This window comes from Camellia sinensis, chromosome 2 (assembly GCF_055761805.1).
Source record: "Camellia sinensis isolate YWXY chromosome 2, ASM5576180v1, whole genome shotgun sequence".
Classification (NCBI taxonomy): Eukaryota; Viridiplantae; Streptophyta; class Magnoliopsida; order Ericales; family Theaceae; genus Camellia; species Camellia sinensis.
Genome location: NC_138962.1, coordinates 49,065,092 through 49,088,892, shown reverse-complemented (window position 1 = coordinate 49,088,892; position 23,801 = coordinate 49,065,092). Strand labels below are relative to the sequence as shown.

The 23,801-nt window shown below is 39.5% G+C and overlaps 1 protein-coding gene across 1 annotated transcript; it reads left to right on the top strand.

The window, feature by feature from the left end:
- Positions 1 to 6,602: 6,602 nt before the first annotated feature.
- LOC145813578 (uncharacterized) lies at positions 6,603 to 10,730 on the top strand. Its single transcript, XM_082909180.1, has 4 exons — positions 6,603 to 6,988; positions 10,017 to 10,075; positions 10,187 to 10,342; positions 10,579 to 10,730. The coding sequence occupies exons 1-4, from the start codon at positions 6,603 to 6,605 to the stop codon at positions 10,728 to 10,730; spliced, it is 753 nt and encodes a 250-aa protein (XP_082765306.1).
- Positions 10,731 to 23,801: the final 13,071 nt, after the last annotated feature.

Here is a 23,801-nt window from a genome sequence, read left to right as displayed (position 1 = left end):
TCCTATTTTGAACTGTATTCGTGGCATCCATAGGATATTGCTATTGTTATTGATATTGTTATCGTTATTGTTACAGAGATCTCTGTCAGTTCCAAATCTTGGAACTATTGTTATTGTATGATGGCCATCAATTGATTATTTGGTCTTTTAAGACCTAGTGTATTGTTACTATTGGATGTACCACGTATGACTTAATGAATATGATAGATCGAATTGAACGATTAATTGACAAATGATATTGATTGAAAATGTTCTAATGCTAATCGATTGTTTTATTAACAAATGGTATTGATTGAAAACATTCTAATGCTAAATAATTGTTTTCAAAATTAAAGGACATCATTCCCAACCTCTGTATACATTTGTTATTCACTGGGCTTTAGCTCACAGTTTGTATATATATATGTAGGTGGTCGAGCACCAGACCCGAGCTAAGGGCGCCGACTTGAGCTCTCGTTTTGTCAAGCCAGCCATTGTACTTCCTATCGAGGTTCCGAACCTACATGAGTCAAGGCTGTTTTGGGGTGTTCCATATTCACCCTTTTTATCCCTGTTATTACAAAGAATGTTCAAGACTTTGATTGTATAGCTATGCTGAGGGGATTAGGTCCTTAACCTGTATGCTACCTTGTACATTTATTTTTGGTATATGTCTATAGCAAAGGTTTTCACAGCTCATTGGACATCTTTTTATTATTGATTGGCTTCCGCCAGCCCCGTTACTGTATTATCGACATTACTGTTAAGCAGGCCTTTGGTAATCGCGGATTACTGGCTGGTTACGATACTAAACCCTTAGGGGCGGGTTTGGGTTGTGACAATTTTACTATGCCAATCGAAAAAATAAATACACATACACTCTTTCAACACACACCAGAACCCGCCACCTCTAACATTATCTGGGTTAGCAATTGATGTTGAATTTTTTTTAAAAATAAATAATAATTTAATGACAATGTGGGGCCAATGCAATCACAGAGGCTGGCATAAGGTAGAGAAACTAGGAGTTGCGATGAATATTTGATAATTGTTATTGGTACAATTGTTAATTAAATATTGTGAATTTTTTTTTAATACTATGATTTATTGTAATTGGTAGGTACTGTGTTGTGTGATTTCTTGATAATTGAATAGGCTTTTAGGTTATGATTTGTTGATTTCCTCTAAGAATTTGGATAAAAATCTAAATGTTATTTTGTGCTGCCATATATTTGATGACTTTTAGGAATAGGATAGGATTGTGCTAGGATATAAGATTCTAAAAGCTATTTTTTAGAGTCTATTTGCATTAAAAATGTACTGCAATAATAATAATAATTATTCTTAATTGCGTTCAGGTTGTTGAATGATAATTATTGACAATTAAGTTAATCACGGCGAACAAAAAAATCGATTCCTTCTTTAAGAAAAGAGGTTCTGAAAATATTGTTCAAAGTTCCACCAATAATGTTGAAACTTCAACTCCTCCGGAACAACGTCTTTCTAAACTTCCAAGAGTCGAATCTAAAGAAGTTAATACTTCTTCTTTGGTAAAGGATTTGGGGTTGCATCAACAAATATGGGATTACCCGGTATCTGAACGTGATGAGATCAGACGTGCTTATATCAAATCCGGCCCACATCAACCCAAGGCTCCGAACAATCAACCTTTTGAAACTGGTAAGAATGGACGCCGTTTTTCAGATTCTTGGTACAAGTTATTTCCGGATTGGTTGGAATACTCTCCAACAAAAAATCGTGCTTTTTGCCTTCTATGTTTTCTTTTTACTAAGCTAACTGGACACCCTGGATCTAGTACTTTTACGATTGAGGGATTTTCTTCTTTGAAGAAAGTCAATGAAAGGAAGAATTGTCCTCTGTTATCGCATATGGGGAAGGTGCTCGAACAATCTTCTGTGTAAATAAAATAAATTGAAATAATTCAAACAAAATAAAATAAAACTTATAGAATTTATTTTGTTGAACCGAATCAATAATTAGAGACCAAGTCGAGTGTGTGACACTCTGTCCTTAAGACAGATTTGCCCCACTATGGTGCTTACGGTTAAGTGGTGTCTATCTTCCAGGATACAATGATCTTAACCAATTTGTAGTAGCACTCCAAAACAAATTGTTTGGCAAGCCAAAACCTGTGATCTAACTCTCTGAATATTTATTCTAAAACTAGAATGAATAAATAATGCAAAAGGAAAATCTGGACAGCAAGAGAAAATATTTTCAGACTGATTTTTCGGATGTCTCTAAGTGTAAAGACTGCTGGAATAGAATCTCAATTTATAGGCAACATAGTCCCCGAACAGGTACAACAATTTGAATGAACATATGCACTTTTGACAGAACAAGTGCAATAGTTGAATTCAAACAATTCTGACCGTTGTACATGAACATTACTATTCAAACATTTGAAAAGTGTCCGTTGGTGGACAAACAAAGGAACTGTTAGGAACTTTATAATTAATAACTATTTGGAATATATATATAATTCTACCTCATTTTGATCTAACTCTTGTTCTTAATCATGTTCTTGATCCTGACTAGTAATAGCATTATGAGATCTTTTATTGTTACTAGTCTCTTGTCCAGTCTTATTTGGAAATACATGTTCAAAGAAAGATGCATTTCGAGATTCAATAATAGTATTTACATGCATTTCGGAATGTTCTGATTTATGAATCAAAAACCGATATGCACTACTATTCTTGGCATAACCAATGAAAATGCAATCAATGGTCTTAGGACCTATCTTAGTCTTTTTAGGACTAGGAATAGCCACTTTAGCCAAACACCCCCACACTTTTAAATATTTGTAGGATGGTACTCTACCATGCCACATTTTATAAGGTGTTTGATTCACTTTCTTTCGGGGTACTTTATTTAAAATATAATCAGCAGAAAGTATTGCTTCCCCCTGCAAGTTCTGAGGTAATCTAGAACTTATTAACATGACATTCATTATTTCTTTTAAAGTCCTATTTTTCCTTTCAGCAATTTCATTTTGCTGAGGTGAGTAAGGTGCGGTGGTTTGATGAATTATTAAATGTTTTTTACAAAACTCACCAAAAGGTGATTCATATTCACCACCTCTATCACTGCTAAGTTTCTTGATTTTCTTACCAAGTTGATTTTCAACTTCATTCTTATATTGAATGAAAGTTTCTAAAGTTTCATCCTTGGTTCGAATTAAATAAACATAACTATATCTAGTATAGTCATCTATAAAAGTGATAAAATATTTTTTCTCACCTCTAGTTTGAATTGATTTAAAATCACAAATGTCACTATGAATTAATTCTAGTGGTTCCGTACTTATTTCAATTGAATGAAAAGGAGTTTTAGATAATTTTGCCTCAACAGAAATTTCACATTTATGATTTGAATCAATGTCAAATTTAGGTAAACATTTCATATTAATTAATTTACGCAAAGATCCATAATTAACATGTCCTAATCTACCATGCCATAAATTTGAAGATTCAAGCAAGTAAGAAGAAGATGTAGTATTATTAATAACTGAAGGTACAACGGTCATTACACTTAACTTGAAAAGGCCGTCAGACATGTAACATTTTCCTACATGCATCCCATTCTTAATAAGTACAAATTTATCACTCTCAAATACTAGCCTAAACCCATTCTTACTCAACAGAGATCCGGAAACAAGATTCTTGCGAATGTTCGGTACATGCAGCACATTGTTGAGAGTGAGTTCCTTTCCTGATGTCATCTTAAGAACAATCTTTCCTTATCCTTCAACTTTGGAAGTTGAGGAGTTGCCCATAAAAAGTTGTTTACCATTATTCACTGAAGAATAAGATGTGAACATCTTTTTGTCGGCACAAATATGGCGAGTAGCACCAGTGTCCACCCATCATTCTTTAGGATCTCCGACAAGATTTGCCTCGGAAACAACTGCAGAAAAATTGATGTCATCTGCACCATTGGAGGCTTCTTGCTTGTTCTTCTTTTGCTTTTGCCTTTGCTACGGCAATCTTTGGCCCGATGTCCCTCTTTATCACAGATGTAACATTTGCCATTAAACTTGTACATTTTATTTTTCTCCCCCTTTAGAGTCTTGTGATGAACTTTCTCCAGAAGACTTTCGTTTCTTAGTTTTTGACGCATGTTCCACCACATTTGCCTTAGACTCCATAGGATGCTTTCCAGCCTGTTTGTCAGTATTGCGGTTGTCCTCCTCAATCCTCAAACGCACAATTAATTCTTCCGTAGAAATTTCTTTGCACTTGTGTTTGAGGTAGTTCTTTAATTCCTTCCAGCCTTTTGGTAATTTTTCAATTAAGACTGCAACTTGGAAGGATTCACTGAGAGACATACCTTCTGCGTAAATGTCATGCAGAATGAGTTGGAAATCTTGAATTTGGCTAATCACAGTTTTTGAATCAACCATTACAAAATCCAGGATTCTACCAATCACAAATTTTTTTGAGCCAGCATCTTCCATTTTGTATTTTTTCTCCAAAGACTCCCAAAGTTCCTTTGCTGTCTTGATAGGACTGTAGACGTTGTATAATGTGTTGTCAAGTCCGTTCAAAATGTAGTTCTGGCAAAGGAAATCGGCATGTTTCCAGGCATTAATCGTAGCAACCACTTGTCGGTCGGTTTCATCATCTTTCAAGATAGGAGCATCTTCACGGAGCAAACGAACCAGGTTCAGAGTTGTAAGATAGAACAACATTTTCTGTTGCCATATTTTAAAGTCAGTTCCTGAGAACTTCTCTGGCTTCTCTCTATGATTTATTGGTACTGTCACCACAGGAGAGGGGGTTGGTGCAATTGCAGCCGCCACAACAGTAGTTGTTTGGGCATTAGTTTCAGTAGCCATCAATTCTAATTTATAAAACAAAATTATAATTAGAATTTACACTACACAGAAAATTAAACCAAATTCACAGAATTTAATTCTGTAAAAAATAAAAGAAACAAGAATGTAACTTTTATTTTTCAATTAATTTGGAAATAAAATAAAATAAAATATTATTCAACCAAATTAATTTCACACAGGAAATTAAATTCTGTAAAATAAAAGAAATAAGAATATAACTTTTATTTTTTAATTAATTTGGAAATAAAATAAATTTTTATTCAACCAAATTAATTCCACACAGAAAATTAATTTCTGTAACACTTCAATAATTAAAATACTAAAACAGAATTTTAAGTAATGAAAACTCATAAAATAATTTTTAAAACCCAATATTAATTTCTGAAAAAAGTTCCACAAAAATATATTATGAATTGTTAATGACACCAGTATCGTACTACTAGTTGTCAAAGAAAATAGACTGTATATTATTACTATCTGTCAAATAGCATATAATCACTATTTGTTTTTCCAACCCGAATATTATTTTGTAAATCCACAGAAAATAATTTTCTTAAAAGAAGAAAGAGAAAAGGAAACAAACGAAAAATTCTGTAAACAGAATAATTCGAATCTGTCTTAAGATTGTTTGAACAATCTTCTGTGTAAATAAAATAAATTCAAATAATTCAAATAAAATAAAATAAAACTTACAGAATTTATTTTATTGAACCGAATCAATAATTAGAGACCAAGTCGAGTGTGTGACACTTTGTCCTTAAGACAGATTCACCCCGCTATGGTGCTTACGGTTAAGTGGCGTCTATCTCCCAAGATACAATGATCTTAACCAATTTGTAGTAGCACTCCAAAATAAATTGTTCGGCAAACCAAAACCTATGATCTAACTCTCTGAATATTTATTCTAAAACTAGAATGAATAAATAATGCAAAAGGAAAATCTGGACAGCAAGAGAAAAGATTTTCATACTGATTTTCTGATGTCTCTAAGTGTAAAGACTGCTGGAATAGAATCTCAATTTATAGGCAACATAGTCCCCGAATAGGTACAACAATTTGAATGAACATATGCACTTTTGAAAGAACAGGTGCAATAGTTGAATTCAAACAATCCTGACCGTTGTACACGAACACTATTATTCAAACATTTGAAAAGTGTTCGTCGGTGAACAAACAAAGGAACCGTTAGAAACTTTATTATTAATAACGATTTGGAATATATATATATATATATATATTAAAATAGTTTAATAAATAAAGGAAGAGGTACAAACTTTAAGAAACCACTTAGGAACTCAAAATTTGAATTTAGAATTAAATTAAATTCCCACAATTACAAACTTGAGGAAACCACTTAGGAACCTAAAATTTGAATTTAGAATTTAAATTAAATTCCCACAATATTTTTTATTGAAAAAATTCAAATGAATTTTATCTAAAAAATTATTGTTAGATCTGAAAACGACGTCAACTTTCCATTCACTCATAAATGGTTTTGACGTTCCGTCTTCACCGTGTGACTTGCTATGCGGCAAGGAACACTTCACCTCTTCGGACCCACCCCAAAAGACGTTTGGGGTCCACTCAAAATTGGGCTAAAAAATACGCTTATATTAAACCATTTTTCCAACAGAAGGATCCTAACTCATTGCATAGAGTTACTGTCAAATGTTGTTGTGATTTAACAAATCAAGCACAACATATTAAGGCAATTGTTGAAAAACGAACTTTCATACAAATTGCTAGAAATCGTTTGCGGTTGATGACGTCGATAGATGTGATTAAATGGTTAACATTCCAAGCCTGTGCTTTTAGAGGTCATGATGAACGCTACGAATCTAACAACCGAATGAATGTTATTGAGTTGAAAAAGCTCTTGGTTTCTTATAATGAGGATGTGGCAGCAGTGATTTTGGAAAATGCTCCTCAAAATGCTTCCTATCATTCCCAAGAGATTCAAAAGCGGATTCTTAGTATTTTCTCTGATAAGATACAAAAATTCATTCGCGAGGAGATTAATGATGGGTATTTTTGCATTCTAGTTGATGAATCTGAAGATGAATCGAAAATGGAGCAAATGGCAATTGTTTTGAGATTTGTTGATAAATATGGTTTTATAAAAGAGCGTTTATTTGACATAGTTCATGTGTTAGATACCACGTCGGCAACTTTGAAAGAAGAAATTTGTATTGTCCTTTCTCTGTGAAAACCCGCATTTAATTATTCCAAAAAAAAAATTAGTTAATTAATTAATTAATTAAATTTATTTAAAGTTTATCTGAAATATATATTAGTATAAAAGTTAGTTTTAAATTAACCCAATTCAATCACTAACAAAGATATTATTAAGAATAATAATTTTGTGGATGTTCAATATTTGTTGTTTATAAATTATTTTAATTAGGATTCAATATGATAATTATTCTTACTAAATACCTTAGTTAAAAATCTTAGTGTATCAGTTTTAAGAAACCCACACAAATATATAAATAAATAAAATTTCGCAGATTTTTTTGATTTTTTTTTTGGGGCAACATTGCTACTTCTTTGCTTGCATGTTAATATAAGGAAAAATAGCTTATTATGCTTATTGGATTTAGAAGATTGGATTGGACGTGAGAGAGAGAGAGAGAGAGAGAGAGAGAGAGAGAGAGAGAGAGAGAGAGAGAGAGAGAGAGAGAGAGAGAGAGAGAGAGAGAGAGAGAGAGAGAGAGAGAGAGAGAGAGCCCAGCATGTAATCTATGCATATATATATGCATGCTACTCCTTTGATTAGAGAGGTAAAAGAAAATCTTAGACCAACGAAGTTGAGTGAGGAGAGAAGGAACAAAGGCATTCTGTGAGCATGGTTAGAAGAAGAGTGAGAGGTTAAGGAAGCTAAAATTTTCTACCATTTCATCATCTTATTGTTAAGTAAGAAAACCCTCTCAACCCTCTCATTTTTTTTAATTGCTGAAATTTTCAAATTATATTCATAGGGTAAAATGACTAAACTTGCAGATACAATTTTATTTATAGTTGTATGTAAATTTATGATTTATATATCAAATATTTGAAGATATTTGTAGTCTTAAAATCATGATAATATTGTGAAATTTGGACTTGCATGTGTAGTTTATGCCATCAAAAAGATTATTGAGGATTTTATTTGGCCCTTAAATCTGTTAAAAAATTTGTATGAATTTTTAAACAATTTTATACTCAAAATTTGAAGATTATTTATTCTACAAAATTGTTGGTAATGATGTCTAGTTCACCTAGGAATTTTTACAACAATTATTGAGCTTTGTATGAATTTATACAAATTTTTAATTAAATCTGAAACTATAAGACAGATTTTACTATATGTTTGAAAATTTATTAAAAATTATATATTAAGCCAAATCTGGTAATTTCTAACTAAAAGATGGAATTTGAGAAGTCTAGTTTCATAATAAATTTTTAGATTATGGAGTTGATCTATGAATTTAAGTATGGAATTAATTTAAGAAAATGTGATAAATCTGTGTCATAAAATTTATGAGAATTTTATAGAATTATTTATAACTTATTTTTGGGAAGATCTTTTTGAAAAATGGCCTAAACATGTTTATTGAATATTCTGTATATTTTCATGAATTTCAGAATTGTATAAATAATTTATTTATAATTTTTATTACCTAAGGTACATCTTGAAAATTTCTAGGCATGTTTAAGATCATTACTTCAATTAATTATTTGGATAAAAAAATTGATTATTGTGTTGGTATAATTCATTAAATATTGTAAATTAGTAATCCATGTGTGGGTGTATTGTGGTTTATTTAATATTGTGATAGTCTAATCTTGTAAATTAAAAATCCATGCATGTGTATGATTATGGTTTATTTTCTTTTAAATTATTATTTCATACCATGGTTTAAATAAATTGTTTATTTAAATTTTGTACAATTATTTATTATTGTGTGACATGTGTAATATTTTATGTTGGAAATTTTAATGAGTTGGTATAACATTATTTGTGATTAAAAATTGGAATGATTTGTGATTAATATCAAAACTAACTGAAATGATTAACGGCATATACAAAGTTAACAATTGATAGTTAATACCAGTTGTTTAGGGTGAGCCCTGGTTTTGAGAATTCTCACGTAAATTGTGTCGCAAAACCTTAAGATGACACGAGACTTATTTGAACCCTTTTTGGTATTCGGTTTTGGAATAAGGGTGGATGTGTAGGTGGCACACAGGGAGGTTATGTATCCCTGGCAGATCGTTTCCTCGAGGCAAACCACGGATGCCACTACTTTGGTATATAACTTCAAACGTGGGTATCCCTGATAGTTACGGTTGGTAACACTTGAATATTTGACCAATGGGGGTTTCAAATTAACCGTTGCCATGCTTAGTGGTTGGTAAGTTAAATCTCTTCGGTGAGATTTCAAGTATCACCTAATTTATTAGAATTATTGAAATTATTGTAATGGTTGTAATTTATGTTTGCAATTATATTATTATCTCATGTTTATAATCTCATTATTTTTCTCTTAAAAATAATGGTAGGTTGGTTATGTTTCCTTACTGTGTTGCAAAACTCATGGCATATATTTTTGTTGCCCTGACGTTTTATGCCAGGTTTTGGCAAGAAAATAATTGAAGCTGAAATGGAGTTGACGCTAACGTAGAGTCTTGGCTAACTTGAAACTCTGATTAGAGCCGAATAAATTTTATTATTTTATATAATAGCTATTAAGGACTTTATAATTTTATTTGATGTTGTATTTGGATAGTTTTAAGTTTTTATTTAGTGTTGATTGAACCTTTGGTTATGTATGAGAGTTGGAATGTCCAATTAAGATGTCAACTTTTTGATTTATTAAGTCATTTTGTCTATTTAATTTCCCTTAATGTTCCAAAAATTTGGGACGTCACATTCTCATCACAACCTTAGTGTGCAAAATATTCATGGTCAGGGATATGATGGTGCCAGTAACATGTCTGGAGAATGGACTAGGTTACAGGCTCTATTTTGTGCTGAGTGTCCATTCGCATATTATGTTCATTGCTTTGCTCATTGACTCCAATTGGCTTTAGTAGGAGCATCTAAATAGGTTATATCTATCAATCAATTTTTCTCTTACTTGACTAAAGCAATTAATATAGTTGGCTCATCTTGCAAATGACATGATCAATTAAGAGCTGCTCAGGCTGCAGATATTGTTGAAAAACTTGCCATTAATAATGAATTTGAGACTGGTAAAGGAAAAAATTAGATTGGAACATTGAAATGGGCTGGAGATACTAGATGGGGTTCTCATTTGGGTTCGATTTATAGTTTAATAAACATGTTCAGTGTTACTCATGCAGTCTTAAGAAACATAATTAATGATGGAAGCAAATCGAATCAACGAGCTGAGGCAAATAGAGTTTATGATTCCATTACATCTTTTGAGCTTGTCTTCATCTTACATCTTATGAGGGACATCATGGAGATTACTGATGATCTTTGCCAAGCATTGCAAAGTAAATCTCATTAAATACAATGCATTTGATGTCTATAACGAAGATACTTATTCAAAAATTTAGAGAAGATGGATGGGTTCCATTGTTGGAGAAAATTAAATTATTTTTCTAATTATCATGGTATACAGATTCCTGATATGAGCTATCATTATAAAGGAGGCTGAGGTCGGTCTTGTTCTTAAAGAGATCAGCTCACCATGGAACATCATTTTCGAGTTGATATTTTATGGTTACAGTTGATTCTCAGTTACAAGAATTAAACAATAGGTTTAAGGAAGATGTAATGGAATTGCTTGTTCTTAGCTCAGCTTTGGATTCTAGGGATGGTTATAGATCATTCAAAATTGAGGATATTTGTGATCTTCCAAATAAATTTTATCCCATTTGAGAGGGGAATTTATATGTAAATTGGGTCGAGTTGGGCCATTGTAGGCCTCAGTGCGAAGGGCTGAGTAAAAATGCCATAAAGTTACTCCGGTCCCAAAGAGGTTAGCTTGGTCACCATATTAAAACTTGTACGGTTGTCGCAGTATGGTTAGTTTGGTCGCTACAGTTAGTTCGGTTATGGCATAGGGAACCGAAGTATACTGAGCCCTCTTCAGGACTTGGTTTTGGGTTAGTTCGGCTTAAACTTTTCTATGGATAGTTCGGTCTTGGCATGTGAAGCCGAGGTAGGAGAAAAGCAAGGAAGAGCCGAACTAACAAGTTAGATCGGTCACTCCAGTTAGTCTAGCATGGCAATGTTATTTCGGTCGTATGGTAGTCCGGCCATGGTAAAACCATCTCACTTGGTTTAAGCAGTGAGGGGGGTGTTGAAGGATAAGCATTATCCTTCAGGAGTGTGAATCCTTGGAGGACTCTACATGGAGGAGTAAGAGTCCTACTTGGATTGTGCCACACGGAACCTATAAAAGCTCACCAACATCACCTATGGAGAGGTAACACACAACTTTGATACACAGAGCTTCTTGTCTTTGTCTATTTTTCTGACTTAGGCATCGGAGGGGTTTCCGGCACAGACCCGCCGGTTAGCTCACGTTTGTGTTTTCAGGGAATAAAGCGACGACGTTTGAAGGAGCGTAGACTTGATCAACAAGATTATACGAGAAGGTTTATTTATTTCCCGTACAATTGGCGCCATATATGGGAATACCAGACAGAACAAAACCTCTTGATCAAGCTTTTCCTCTTTAAAAGCAATGGCGCACAACGAAGATTTGCCGCAGTCGGCCATCGACGGACAAACACCAGAGGGGGGTGCAAGGCGCGAAAGCCTACCTTCTATCCCTCCCATGGCGGACTTGGAGCCACAGCGACGAAATCCCAGGAGGGATACAAGGGGGAGGAGGCGGACTAACAGCCCCCGTCACTTTCGTTCACGAAGTCCAGACAGACAAAGGTGGAGGATTGATCCTCAAGCTCTAGAGGACCGCGTGAAGGCGCAAGATGAATTAATAAGGAAGATGGCGGCGGACATGGAGGCCATGAAGCGCCAGATGAAGGGAAAATGAGTGGCGACAGGAGAGGGGCGCAAAAGCAAGACGCCCCATCGCCGCTCGGAAGATCGTGAAAGGCATTCCACACTGGCACAAGCAGAGAGTAGAAGCCTCAGGTCAGGCGATACTCAGTCCAGAACCTCCAGAACTCGTTTCTCCAGGTCTGAGAGAACGAGATCATTGAGGTCTTACACAGAGGAAAGTACCTATCGGCCCTCACACACGCACCATACATTATCCAGGCAAACGGAGTTGCCCAAATCGTCTGACTTACGGACTGTGCTTGAAGAAAGGGTGTGACAGAAGGAGGATACTAGGGCGCGTAACCCTCCCAGGGTATCAGCCCTTCAGCGGTTGGCTCCTCGGACGCATGGAAGCGTCGAGGTCGGAATTCCGTTACCACGCCCTGCGTACGAACCAACGGACAAAGCATTAGCAAGGCTGCAGACCTCGCCGTTTGTTCCGACAATCAAAAACGCGCCCCTACCTTCAGGCTTCCTTCAGCCCAAATTCACCACCTACGAGGGAAAGACGGACCCCTACATACACCTAAGCCACTTCCGCCAGGTTATGGCGGTATATCGGCGAAACGAAACTTTGATGTGCATCCTCTTCCCATCAAGCCTTGGTGACCTAGGCTTGACTTGGTTCGAAAAACTTCCAGAAGGCAGCATAGCCTCTTGGGCACAATTGGTGGAGGCGTTCGTCACAAGGTTCAGAACGAACACTAAAACCCCAGTAGAGATTGACCAGTTACTCTCCATCGACATGGGCGAAAAGGAGACACTAAGATCCTACAATAGTCGTTACTGGGAAACATTCAACCAGATTGGGGACTGCCCCACCAATCTCACCATTGCACAATACAAAAGAGGCCTTCCAGTCGGAAACAGACTGAGGGACTTAATCACCATGACACTGCCCCTCACCATGGAGGCCTTGATGGAAAGAGTGCATCAGCACATCAGGGTGGAAGAGGATGGCGCCCGTGCCAAAACAAAATCTGGCATGACCGCAGTACTAGATAAAAAGACCACAACAAAGATCAACGCGGTAGAACGTCCAAACAAAAATGGACGAGGCAGGCGGGACAACGAAGAAGACCAGGATAAAAGATGGTTGGGAATCTGTACTGCCATAACCACAGTATTCAAGAAGCCGATCTATTGGATTCTAAGTGAAATACGCGATGAGCCTTTCGTCAGACGGCCAGCTAAGCTAGGGGAAGCACAAAAAGATTATGACGAAAGATCGCGATGCACCTTTCACAAAGAAAAGGGGCACCGCACTGAAAATTGCATGCTATTGAAACAACATCTGGAGGAGTTGGTGGCAGCTGGTCACCTGGATAAATACATTGAAGGAGGGACGCAACCAACCCCCCAGGACCACAATAACCCCAATGGAATGCCAATTAACGCCCCACCTCAAGGAGTAATCAATGTGATACATGGAGTATTCGAACCTGAGTGTGTATGCGAGCTCAGGGGGTCAATCAAGAAGGCTGAGCACTTAAGGGAGATACTAAGTGCCCAACCTACCATCAAAAAGGGGAGAACGGAGGCCAAGAACGTCATGTCTTTTTCAGACAAAGACTTGGAAAGAATATATTGCCCTCACAACAATGCACTGGTCGTCACCCTCCGTATCAAGGATTATGACGTCAAACGAATTCTGATAGACCAAGGCAGCTCGTGTGAAATAATGTACTACGACACCTTCAAACAACTGAAATTGGAGGACAAAGACCTGGCACCGGCTGTATCCCCCCTGATCAGATTCAACTTAATGCCAGAATGGCCAGTCGGCAAAATTATCCTGCCAGTCAGGGCAGGAAGCGTGACAAAACAAGTGAAATTTTGGGTGTTGAAGGTCCCTTCCACTTACAATATAATCTTGGGAAGAACATGGCTCCATGCCATGAAATCAGTAGCATCATCCTACCATCAAGTAATGCGGTTTCCCAACGGAACCGGGGTAATTGAAGAGGTCTTTGGAGACCAGATTATGTCCAAACAATGCTTTGTCATGGCTAATGGCAGTCGTGCTGCCAAGGGATATGTTCATTCGGTGGAAGAACCTGAGAGTAATGAACTGTTCGCAGATGTCGGCAGAGCAGCTGATCAAAAAGCAGTGGAAGATTTGGTGGAGGTAAGAATAGATGCAAAGAACCCGGATAAGTTCTTTTTGCTCGGTTCGTCGTTGTCTAGCACTGAGAGATTAGAGGTCTTGGAATTCTTGACCTCTAACATCGAAGTGTTCACTTGGACACCTTACGACATACCAGGCATTGATCCAAACTTCATCTGTTACCAACTCAATGTCCACCCATCTGCCAGACCAATCATTCAGCGCACTCGCAGATCGGCACTCCACCACGCCGAGATAGTGGCGGAAGAGATGGGAAATCTACTAGAGGTAGGAGCTATTAGAGAGGTGCACTACCCCAGATGGATTTCCAACACAGTCGTGGTACTAAAGAAGAATGGCAAATGGCGTGTCTGCGTCGACTATAAAACAGTCAACAAAGCATGCCCAAAGGACAGCTTCCTCCTACCACGGATAGATCAATTGGTAGACCTAACAGCGGGGCACAACCGGCTTAGCTTTTTGGATGCGTACAGAGGCTACCATCAGATCGCCATGTACGAACCAGACCAGGAGGTCACGTCCTTTACTACTCCAAGAGGACTATATTGCTATAAGGTCATGCCTTTTGGCTTAAAGAACGCAGGGGCAACATTCCAGAGAATGCTCACCAAGATGTTTGAGCCGTTGTTAGGCAGAACAATGGAAGCTTACATCGATGACATGGTGGTCAAAAGCAAGGACGAGAACGACCATCTAAGGGACCTAGGTGAGATGTTCCAGATTTTGAAGAGGCACAAATTGTGCCTTAATGCATCTAAGTGCGCGTTCGGTGTAAGATCTGGCAAATTCCTGGGCTTCCTGGTGACCAACCGGGGTATAGAAGCAGACCCCTCCCAGATCAAAGTTATTCAGGATCTGGAGAGACCTAACTCAGTAAAAGAAGTACAGCATCTCACCGGCATGACAGCTGCACTCAACCGATTCATTAGTCGGTCGTCAGACAGACTACGACCATTTTTTCAAGCATTGAAAGCCAAGTTTGAGTGGGACGAAGAATGCGACCGCGCCCTGGAAAGCTTGAAAAAATACATGTCTTCTCCACCACTACTAGTAACCCCAATACCTGGAGAAGAACTCTTCCTATACCTGGCAGTCTCTTAGCACGTAATTAGCGCAGTATTGGTCCGCGCGGAAGGAATCCAACATCTGCCCTTCTATTATGTCAGCAAGACATTGTTGGGTGCCGAAACAAGGTACTTGCCACTGGAAAAACTGGCATTGGCCTTGATGATGGCCTCAAGAAAGTTATCACACTACTTTCACGCCCACACTATAGTCGTCCTCACAACTTTCTCATTAAAAGCTTTGTTTGAGAGGGTAAACTTTTATGGGCGAATCTTGAAATGGGCGGTAGAGTTGGGACAATTCGACTTCAAGTTCCAACCCAGAACCGCGATAAAGGCCCAAGTTTTGGCAGACTTCGTCGCAGAATTCACCCCAGGAAGCCATCATATCTGCCCAGCCGACCTGACTGATACAACCAAACCAGGGATAGAAGTTGACGCCGGAATAGCGCAACCCCTGGTGCAGGATATTCTGTCAGACCCCAAGGCAAACCAGAATAAAGACAGCAAGGAAGAAGCGAACCAAGCTACACCGAGCCAAGACTCACCAACAAATAAAGACTTGGTACAATCAGATAGCGAGGGGCAGACATCAAGCATGGACCTTGAAGAAAACACCAGCAACATTCTTGACCCCACGACATCATCTGACCCCTCCACTTGCTGGAAGTTGTTCGTTGGTGAGATGTGGAAGCTCTTTGTGGATGGAGCATCTAACCGGTATGGTGCAGGACTTGGCATAGTCCTCATCTCACCAGACGGCCTGGTTGTGGAGCAAGCAATCAACCTTGGCTTCCCAGCATCAAACAACGAAGCGGAGTATGAAGCACTTCTTGCAGGACTCAAATCAGCATTCTACATGAAGGCCACCGAATTAATGGTCTACAGCGACTCACAGCTGGTGGTAAACCAAATTTCTGGCGACTATGAAGCAAAGGATGACAGGATGGCCAAGTACCAAGAATTGGTCAGAACAGAGATCAAGAAATTTGAAGTAGTAAGGATAGAACAGATTGGTAAGGAGGAAAACAGCAGAGCAGACGAACTAGTAGGCTTTGCGTCAATGGCAGATACATCCATCCCTCGTCCACTACTAATTGACTACCTACCGAGACCGAGCATTGAAGACCCCGAAGTAGAAGAGATATGCTGCGCCGAATTAGGCCCCTCATGGATGGATCCCATCATACTGTTCTTAAAAGACGACGTCTTACCGAAAGACAAGAAAGAAGCCAACAAAATTAGAGCAAAGTCGCAACGATTTTGGCTCTCCCCATCTATGGCATTGTACAAAAAGTCATTCTCAGGACCTTATCTAAAGTGTGTCCACCCCAGTAAAGTAGAAGCGTTCTTGTTCGAAATACATGAAGGGGTGTGCGGAAGCCACCAAGGAGGAAGATCGTTAGCTTACAGAGCCATTTCGCAAGGATACTGGTGGCCATACATGCAAGCAGACTCAGAGAAGTATGTGAAGAAGTGCGAGAAATGTCAGAAGCTCGCACATCAAATACATCAGCCGGCCAGAGAACTCCTACCATTGACCAGCCCATGGCCCTTTGCAATGTGGGGCTTGGACATAGTAGGAGCACTTCCAACAGCGCCCGAAAATAGGAAGTTCTTTCTCGCAGCAACAGACTACTTCACAAAGTGGGTGGAAGCAGAAACATTGGCATCAATCAAGGAAAAAGATGTGAAGAAGTTCGTCTGGCAGAATATCATTACTTGATTCGGCATACCTAAAGCCCTAATATCAGACAACGGCACCCAGTTTGATGGCAGAATCTTTAGAGGCTTTTGTGAAGAATACAAGATAGAGTTCTACAATTCCACACCAGCATATCCCCAAGCAAATGGTCAAGCAGAGGCATCAAACAAGGTCGTTTTGGATAGATTGAAGAAAAGGTTAGAAAAAACAAAGGGCAAGTGGGCAGAAGAACTCCCTCATGTTTTATGGGCTTACCGCACCACACCACGACGATCAACTGGAAAAACACCATTCTCCTTAGCTTATGGCATGGAAGCAGTGATCCCACTGAAAGTTGGTCTCCCCACAATTCGAAGCGAAAATTTTGATCCCGATTTAAATGGCGAAGCCATAACATTGGAACTCGACCTTGCGGAAGAAATGAGAGAAAGAGCACTAGTCCACATTGCCTCATATCAACAAGAGTTATCCAGGAAATACAACAAAATAGCGCATCCAAGGTAATTCAAGATCGGAGATTGGATGCTACACAAAGCGATGGGAAACGCCCTGGTGCCGGGAGATGGCAAGCTAGGGCCTAATTGGGAAGGTCCTTACAAAGTGGTTGGGTTAGCAGGCAAAGGGGCATACCACCTAGAAGACAAGGACGGCAAAGCAATCCCTAGGCCATGGAACACCGCCAATCTCAAGTTATTTTATTTTTAGCTTTCCTCTTTCAAGCATGTGTAATTTTTTCTTTCCTCAATAAAACAAGTCGATTCTTTTCAGCATAGTTGTTTTCTGTAAAAGTTAATTTTAGTGAAGTTAGGAACATTGTAAACATTTTATTCTAAGTTGGCTGGAAAAATCAACTTAGAGGTTGGCTGGATTAATCCAACACCCCTCATAAGCCTAGGATAAGGATCCAGGCTGCAGGACGTTTGGTCGAAATAACCAAACATTTTATTCTAAGCTGGCTGGAAAAACCAACTTAGAGGTTGGCTAGATTAAACCAACACCCCTCCTAAGCCTAGGATAAGGATCCAAGCTGCATGACGTTTGGTCGAAATAACCAAACATTTTATTCTAAGCTGGCTGGAAAAACCAACTTAGAGGTTGGCTGGATTAAACCAACACCTCTCCTAAGCCCAGGATAAGGATCCAGGCTGCAGGACGTTTGGTCGAAATAACCAAACATTTTATTCTAAGCTGGCTGGAAAAACCAATTTAGAGGTTGGCTGAATTAAACCAACTTTTATTACTTTTCAGCCGAAGTAAGGGTATAGGCTGAAGAAGTGGTTGGCTGGATTAAACCACTCTTAGTACTCTTCAGCCAAAGTAAGGGTATGGGTTGAAGAGTGGTTGGCTCGATTAAACCAACTCTTATTACTCTTCAGCCGAAGTAAGGGTATAGGCTGAAGAGTGGTTGGCTGGATTAAACCACTCTTATTACTCTTCAGCCGAAGTAAGGGTATAGGCTGAAGAGTGGTTGGCTGGATTAAACCACTCTTAGTACTCCTCTGCCAAAGTAAGGGTATGGGCTGAAGAGTGGTTGGCTGGATTAAACCAACTCTTATTACTCTTCAGCCGAAGTAAGGGTATAGGCTGAAAAGTGGTTGGCTGGATTAAACCACTCTTATTACTCTTTAGCCGAAGTAAGGGTATAGGCTGAAGAGTGGTTGGCTGGATTAAACCACTCTTAGTACTCCTCAGCCAAAGTAAGGGTATGAGCTGAAGAGTGGTTGGCTGGATTAAACCAACTCTTGGTACTCTTCAGCTGAGGTAAGTATATCGGCTAAAGAGTGGTTGGCTAGTAAGCAGTCAGATGGCACAGCTAAGACCGAAATAAAGTATCTCAGCTGAAAAATAGTATGTTTCAAGTTGTAGTTAGAAAGCATGCTCAAACAGGAAAGTAAACCAAGATAACAGTTGGAATAATAGAAGTCATTGAAAAGTCATTACAGGTACAAGTATACAGATCAAACTGGAATAAGTGTTGAGCAGAAAAGATGATTTTCATTGATCAAATTCAAAACAAGTACAAAGGAGGGGCCACAGCCCGGTTACAAGAGCAAAAAGAAAAAAGAAGATACAAAATCAGTTAAAGAGATTGTCCACATCAGCATCCAGCTCAACTCCGAGTTCAGTCTTAGCAGGAAGTTCAGTCGTAGCCAGAACTTGGTTGGGCTCGGTTGAAACAAGCTCCTCTGGGTTCGACTCAGCTGGAGACACGACTATAGCATCAGGTGTTGGGGGATTGGAGATCACTGGAATTGGAGGAGTAGGCTAGCGACTGGGCTGGGAGTCATCTTCAGAAGAAGAGCCTTCATCTCCACCTTCTTCAAGAAATTGCTTCTGAAGGTCGGCAGCATACTCCGCCAGTGAGGCCATAATGAAATACTGAGGAGCATTGTAGACCTCAGTTTCGGGCCCACAACCGAGCTGCTCCACAGCACCCCTCCAGCCACACTTGAAGAATAAATCCTTTGCTGCTTCACATTGTTTGTGTAATAACCCTCATCATTGCTTACCGATAAACATTGATTATGACTGATAACTGAACTGATTATGACTGATAACTGAACTGATAATGACTGATAATTGAACTGATTAAAGTACTGAACTGACTGACTGAAAACTGGAACTGAATTGACTGAGTATGTGCGTTAATCTGTATTCTATCTGTTTGATTGATTATTTGATCTGTTCACGTTTTATGTTTAAACTGCTAATTGAAGGCCTTATCGGCGGCCGAACTGGGAATTGATTGATGTTTTATGATCATCATAATTAATGTGATTTTATGGTATAATTACCTGAAAACTGATTAGGTATGATTAAATTAGATTAAATATTGATGGATTGCGAGTTTTGGACTTAATTACCATTAGACCACTTAGTGGCCACTAAATACAATATATTTGAACCTCATTAGACACGTAGGCAACATTTTGTTCAGCCATTTCCTTGCTCTTGCCGACTTGAGAGGGAGAGAGGGAGAGAAAGCTTGAGTTCTTCTCAATTTGCTTAGAAACTTGGAGAATTGAAGTGTAGATTGCATAATCCTAATCTTGCATTGGAGACCTAAGGTAGAGTAATTACCCTCTTGTTTATCTTGTTCTTGCATGATTCATGTCAAAATTGAGAATTGAGCCATGGATTAGTTCTAGCATGTTGAAATAGAGCATAATTCATGCATGCATGTTTGACTTGTTGGATTTTGAGTTGAGTTCATGGCAAATTGTTACATGCATGTCCATGTTTTGAGTGTAGTCCATGTTTTCAACTTGTTTTTGGATCAATTGGCTCCTTAGAGCATCAAATTGAAGATTTGAATTGATTTGAATTCATGCATGTTTGCATGTTCATCCTGTTCTTGAAAATGGTTTGAAATTGGGTTTGAATTAAACACCCTTGGGCTTTGATTTCTCAAATTGAGCTTTGAACCATGTTATTCTATGTGTTTACAAATGTTTTCTGGAAATTCAGCCCAAGAGGTCGAGTTTTGAGTTGTTAAAAGCTTGGTTTGAGCTTGGAGGTGCAATCTGGGTTTTCTAGATTTTTGCACTTCCGCTCGAGCGGGGAATTGGCGCTCGAGCGTGGAATTCGAGCATCCAGTATTTCTCTGCACTGTTTTACAGTCCGCTCGAGCGGAGGATTGGGCGCTCGAGCGGAGGTATGTGTCTCACGATCGAGCGGGCGTCGAACGTCCGTCGAGCGGAGATTTCACCCATCTAGTACTTTTACAGTACGCTCGAGCAGGAAAGTTGACGCTCGAGCGTGTACCTTTGTTGCATGTCCGCTCGAGCGGGGAAACCTGCGCTCAAGCGGGACTCTGTTTTCTGAAAATTCTGAAACTGTTTTCTGATCACATCTTTGCATCCTCATTCCATTCTAGGCATTCCTAGGCCTAGTTTAAGACATCTTACTGAGGATATAGATGTAGAACACACCGAGGCATTAGGGGTTAAGTTACTATATTTCCCAACTGTGTAGCTTAGTGTGTGTTCAACCTGTGAACTGTGTAGGGTTGGCGACTGGGGAGGCACGCTCTAGCATACCGTAGCCCAAACTCTGTGAGTAACGATTGTGTAAAGATATGTTCAAAAATGATTATTTTCTGAACAACTGAACTGTACTGTTTCTGAATTGAATACCATTAATTGAATGAATGTATGTCCTATATTCTGAACTGTATTGTGGCATCCTTAGCACCTACTGTTTACTGTTACTGTTACAGAGATCTCTGTCGGTTCCCTTGTTGGAACCACCACTGTTTACTGACTGATGGCCATCATTACTGTTCGGTCTTTTAAGACCTACTGTTTACTGTACTGTTATGCTAACGGATGTACCATATATGACTGTACTGACTGAACGACTGAAAGACTAATTTAATGAACTGTTTTCATTACTGTAAGGACATTCATTCTTAACCTCTTTACGCGTTATGTTATTCACTGGGCTTTAGCTCACTGCTCATATATATATGTAGGTGTTCAGGCACCAGACCGCGGCTAAGAGCGTCAGAGTTACTCCAGTTTTGTCAAGCCAGCCTATGTGCCTCACTGCGAGGTTCCGAGCCTATCGTGTTAAGGCTTAGGGGTGTTTTACAATTCCCCCTTCTGTACTGTCTTACTGTTTTGTATAGACTGAATGTTTACTGCACTGTTATGTACAGGGTTGAGTCCCTAGACTGAATGATTGTAAATATTGTGCGTACTGTTATGTACTGTTTATGTATATATGTATGAAGTCTTTTTGCATGCAGATTGTCACAGCTCATTGGACATTGTTTATTTACTGTTTTGGCTTCCGCCAGGCCCTGTACTCTGTTTTACTGTGCTACTGGTAAGCAGGCCTTTGGTAATCTCGGATTACTGGCCGGTTACGGTGCTAAACCCATAGGGCCGGGTTTGGGTCGTGACAATTTGATATAAAGGGCTTCGCCCTCCTTGAAACCCCGGAGCTCGGCGTCTTTTGCCTTCTTCTTCAGCTCCGCTATCTCGGCGTCCTTCTTACCTTCGAGCTTGACTAGCTCACGAAGGTACTTATCCTTTATCATAGTTAGGGCCTTCTGTTTGTCTGCATTGGCCGAGGTAACTAGTCCGGTCAGACGAGCTACCTCGGCCTCTAGCTCGGCTGTTTTCTGGTAAGACTCCCTCAGTTCGGTTGTTTTTGCTTCAACCTCTGCCACGGCTTGCCTTGCTGTGTTCCTAAGCTCCAACACCTTTTTATGCGCAATTTGGCCCTTTTGCACGGCCTGAAAAAGAAACTAATGACAAAACCGAACAGAAAGTTGGTAATATTTAGAGAGACAAGAAGAACAACTTACCAGGATCATTGATTTCGTGGCCGAGCGGATGCCCCTTAGCTCGGTCAAGTTCTTGTGGTGCTCCATGTCAGCTGGGAGGCACACACTCTTGGCAAGGTTGAAAGCCATCAGATGGTCTTTTTCAGCGACAACTGAATCAGTGTCCTGAATATCACGGTTCTAGAAAGTCAGTTTGGGTGCCTATTTGGAAGAGCTGGCTTGGTCGGCATGCTCCGGTTGCGAGCTCGGTGGAGGGCTTGACGACAGAGTGGTTTCGTCTTCATCAACTAAGCATTGTTCGGTCTGGGTAGTACGGGGGCGCTTAGTTCGGCGTGATGAAGAAGGTTGTTGAGATAGAAGGGCCACCACTGTTTCCTGAGTCTGGTTGGATGATGGTACTTCGGCTCGGTTGGTCTCGGTTAAAAGGGCCTTCACTCTATTCTGCTTCGCCAATTCTTCTTCTTCGGTAGTGCGAACCAGGTTAATTTGTGCCAAGTTGGGGTCCGGTTCGGGACAGGCTTCCAGTAAGAAGTCTGTTACTCTGGCTTTGCGTCGGCCGTTGTATCTGTACGTTGGTTCAAAATTCAGTAGCCTGGCCCAACTTCTTTCGGAATATCGAAATGCGGCGTGAAGTGTGTTTAGGTCAGGGTAATTGTACAGTGACTTGAGGTGGGCTGAATCTGCATAAAGAAGACAACTGTCAGCTCGGTTCAGGAACTAGAAACCGAAATAAAAGGAGACAACCGAAGAGCCGAGGTAATTATACCGGGGTTCCCTTTGTTCCAGTTTATTCGGTCACCAGGAATCTAGGCTTCTTGGTCTTCGAAGTTCCTAGAAACCCAGAAGAAATCATCGTCGTTCAAGTCTTTATCCGGTGTGTCCGTTATTATTTTCTCTCGACGACGGCGTATTCTTAAATAATACACCCACCCGTCTTCTTTTGAGCCTATAGAATATTGGTGAAAGAGTTCGGCTAAACCGAGGTTAATACCAGCACGACGGTTTAGCTCGGCTATACCATTTATTATATAGCGATCCCGGTTATCCCTTTACTGTTCTGTTGTTTTTCGGACGCGGTTCCGTGGAGTTGGTAGTTGTACCTATCGTGTTATCAACCTTTAAACTCTTTTGTTTGAGTTTTAGAATGTGTTGGGCTTGGTTGTTACAGGTTGGTAGAGCTTTAGCTCTCATTGTCGTTGTCCAGTTTTTGAATGGTCCGCTCGAGCGGGTATTCTTGCGCTTGAGCGGGGTTTTCACAGTTTCAGTATTTCGTGCCTCTGCAAAACTTCTGCAGATGTGTTTTCTACGCTCGAGCTGGTTTCTTGTGCTCGAGCGGGTCGCGCTCGAGCGGTCTTGTTAGCGCTCGAGCGGGTGGTACTTTTTGGTGTAAGTTCTGGGAGGGAGAAATCTACGCTCGAGTGGACTGGTTTTCGCGCTCGAGCGGATGTACTTTATTCTTGTGTCTTGGCGCTCGAGCGGGCCTTATTGCGCTCGAGCGTACCTAGTTTTTGTCCTTGACGCTCGAGCGTTGTGTTCTCCGCTCGAGCGGGAGAGTCGTATATCAGTTGGCAGCTAGGCTATTTTAAATCACTTTTTACATTTCCTTTCTCTCTCTTATTTTCCCAAAACCGATTTTTGAGAGCTCTTCACTCTAAAACCTAACTTCTCTCTAGGGTTTGATCTAGTAGAAGTATTTTCCTCACTTTGAGCCTTTGTAAGAAGTGTGTTGATCATTGAGGGCTACATTTTG

What these genes read in the sequence shown, in the direction of transcription:
- LOC145813578 (XM_082909180.1), top strand. Translation starts at nt 6,603, where the DNA reads ATGACGTCGATAGATGTGATTAAATGGTTAACATTCCAAGCCTGTGCT. An exon ending in TAATAATGAATTTGAGACTG is followed by an intron (nt 10,076 to 10,186) that starts GTAAAGGAAAAA and finishes TTACTCATGCAG; the next exon opens with TCTTAAGAAACATAATTAAT. An exon ending in TCTTTGCCAAGCATTGCAAA is followed by an intron (nt 10,343 to 10,578) that starts GTAAATCTCATT and finishes TTATGGTTACAG; the next exon opens with TTGATTCTCAGTTACAAGAA.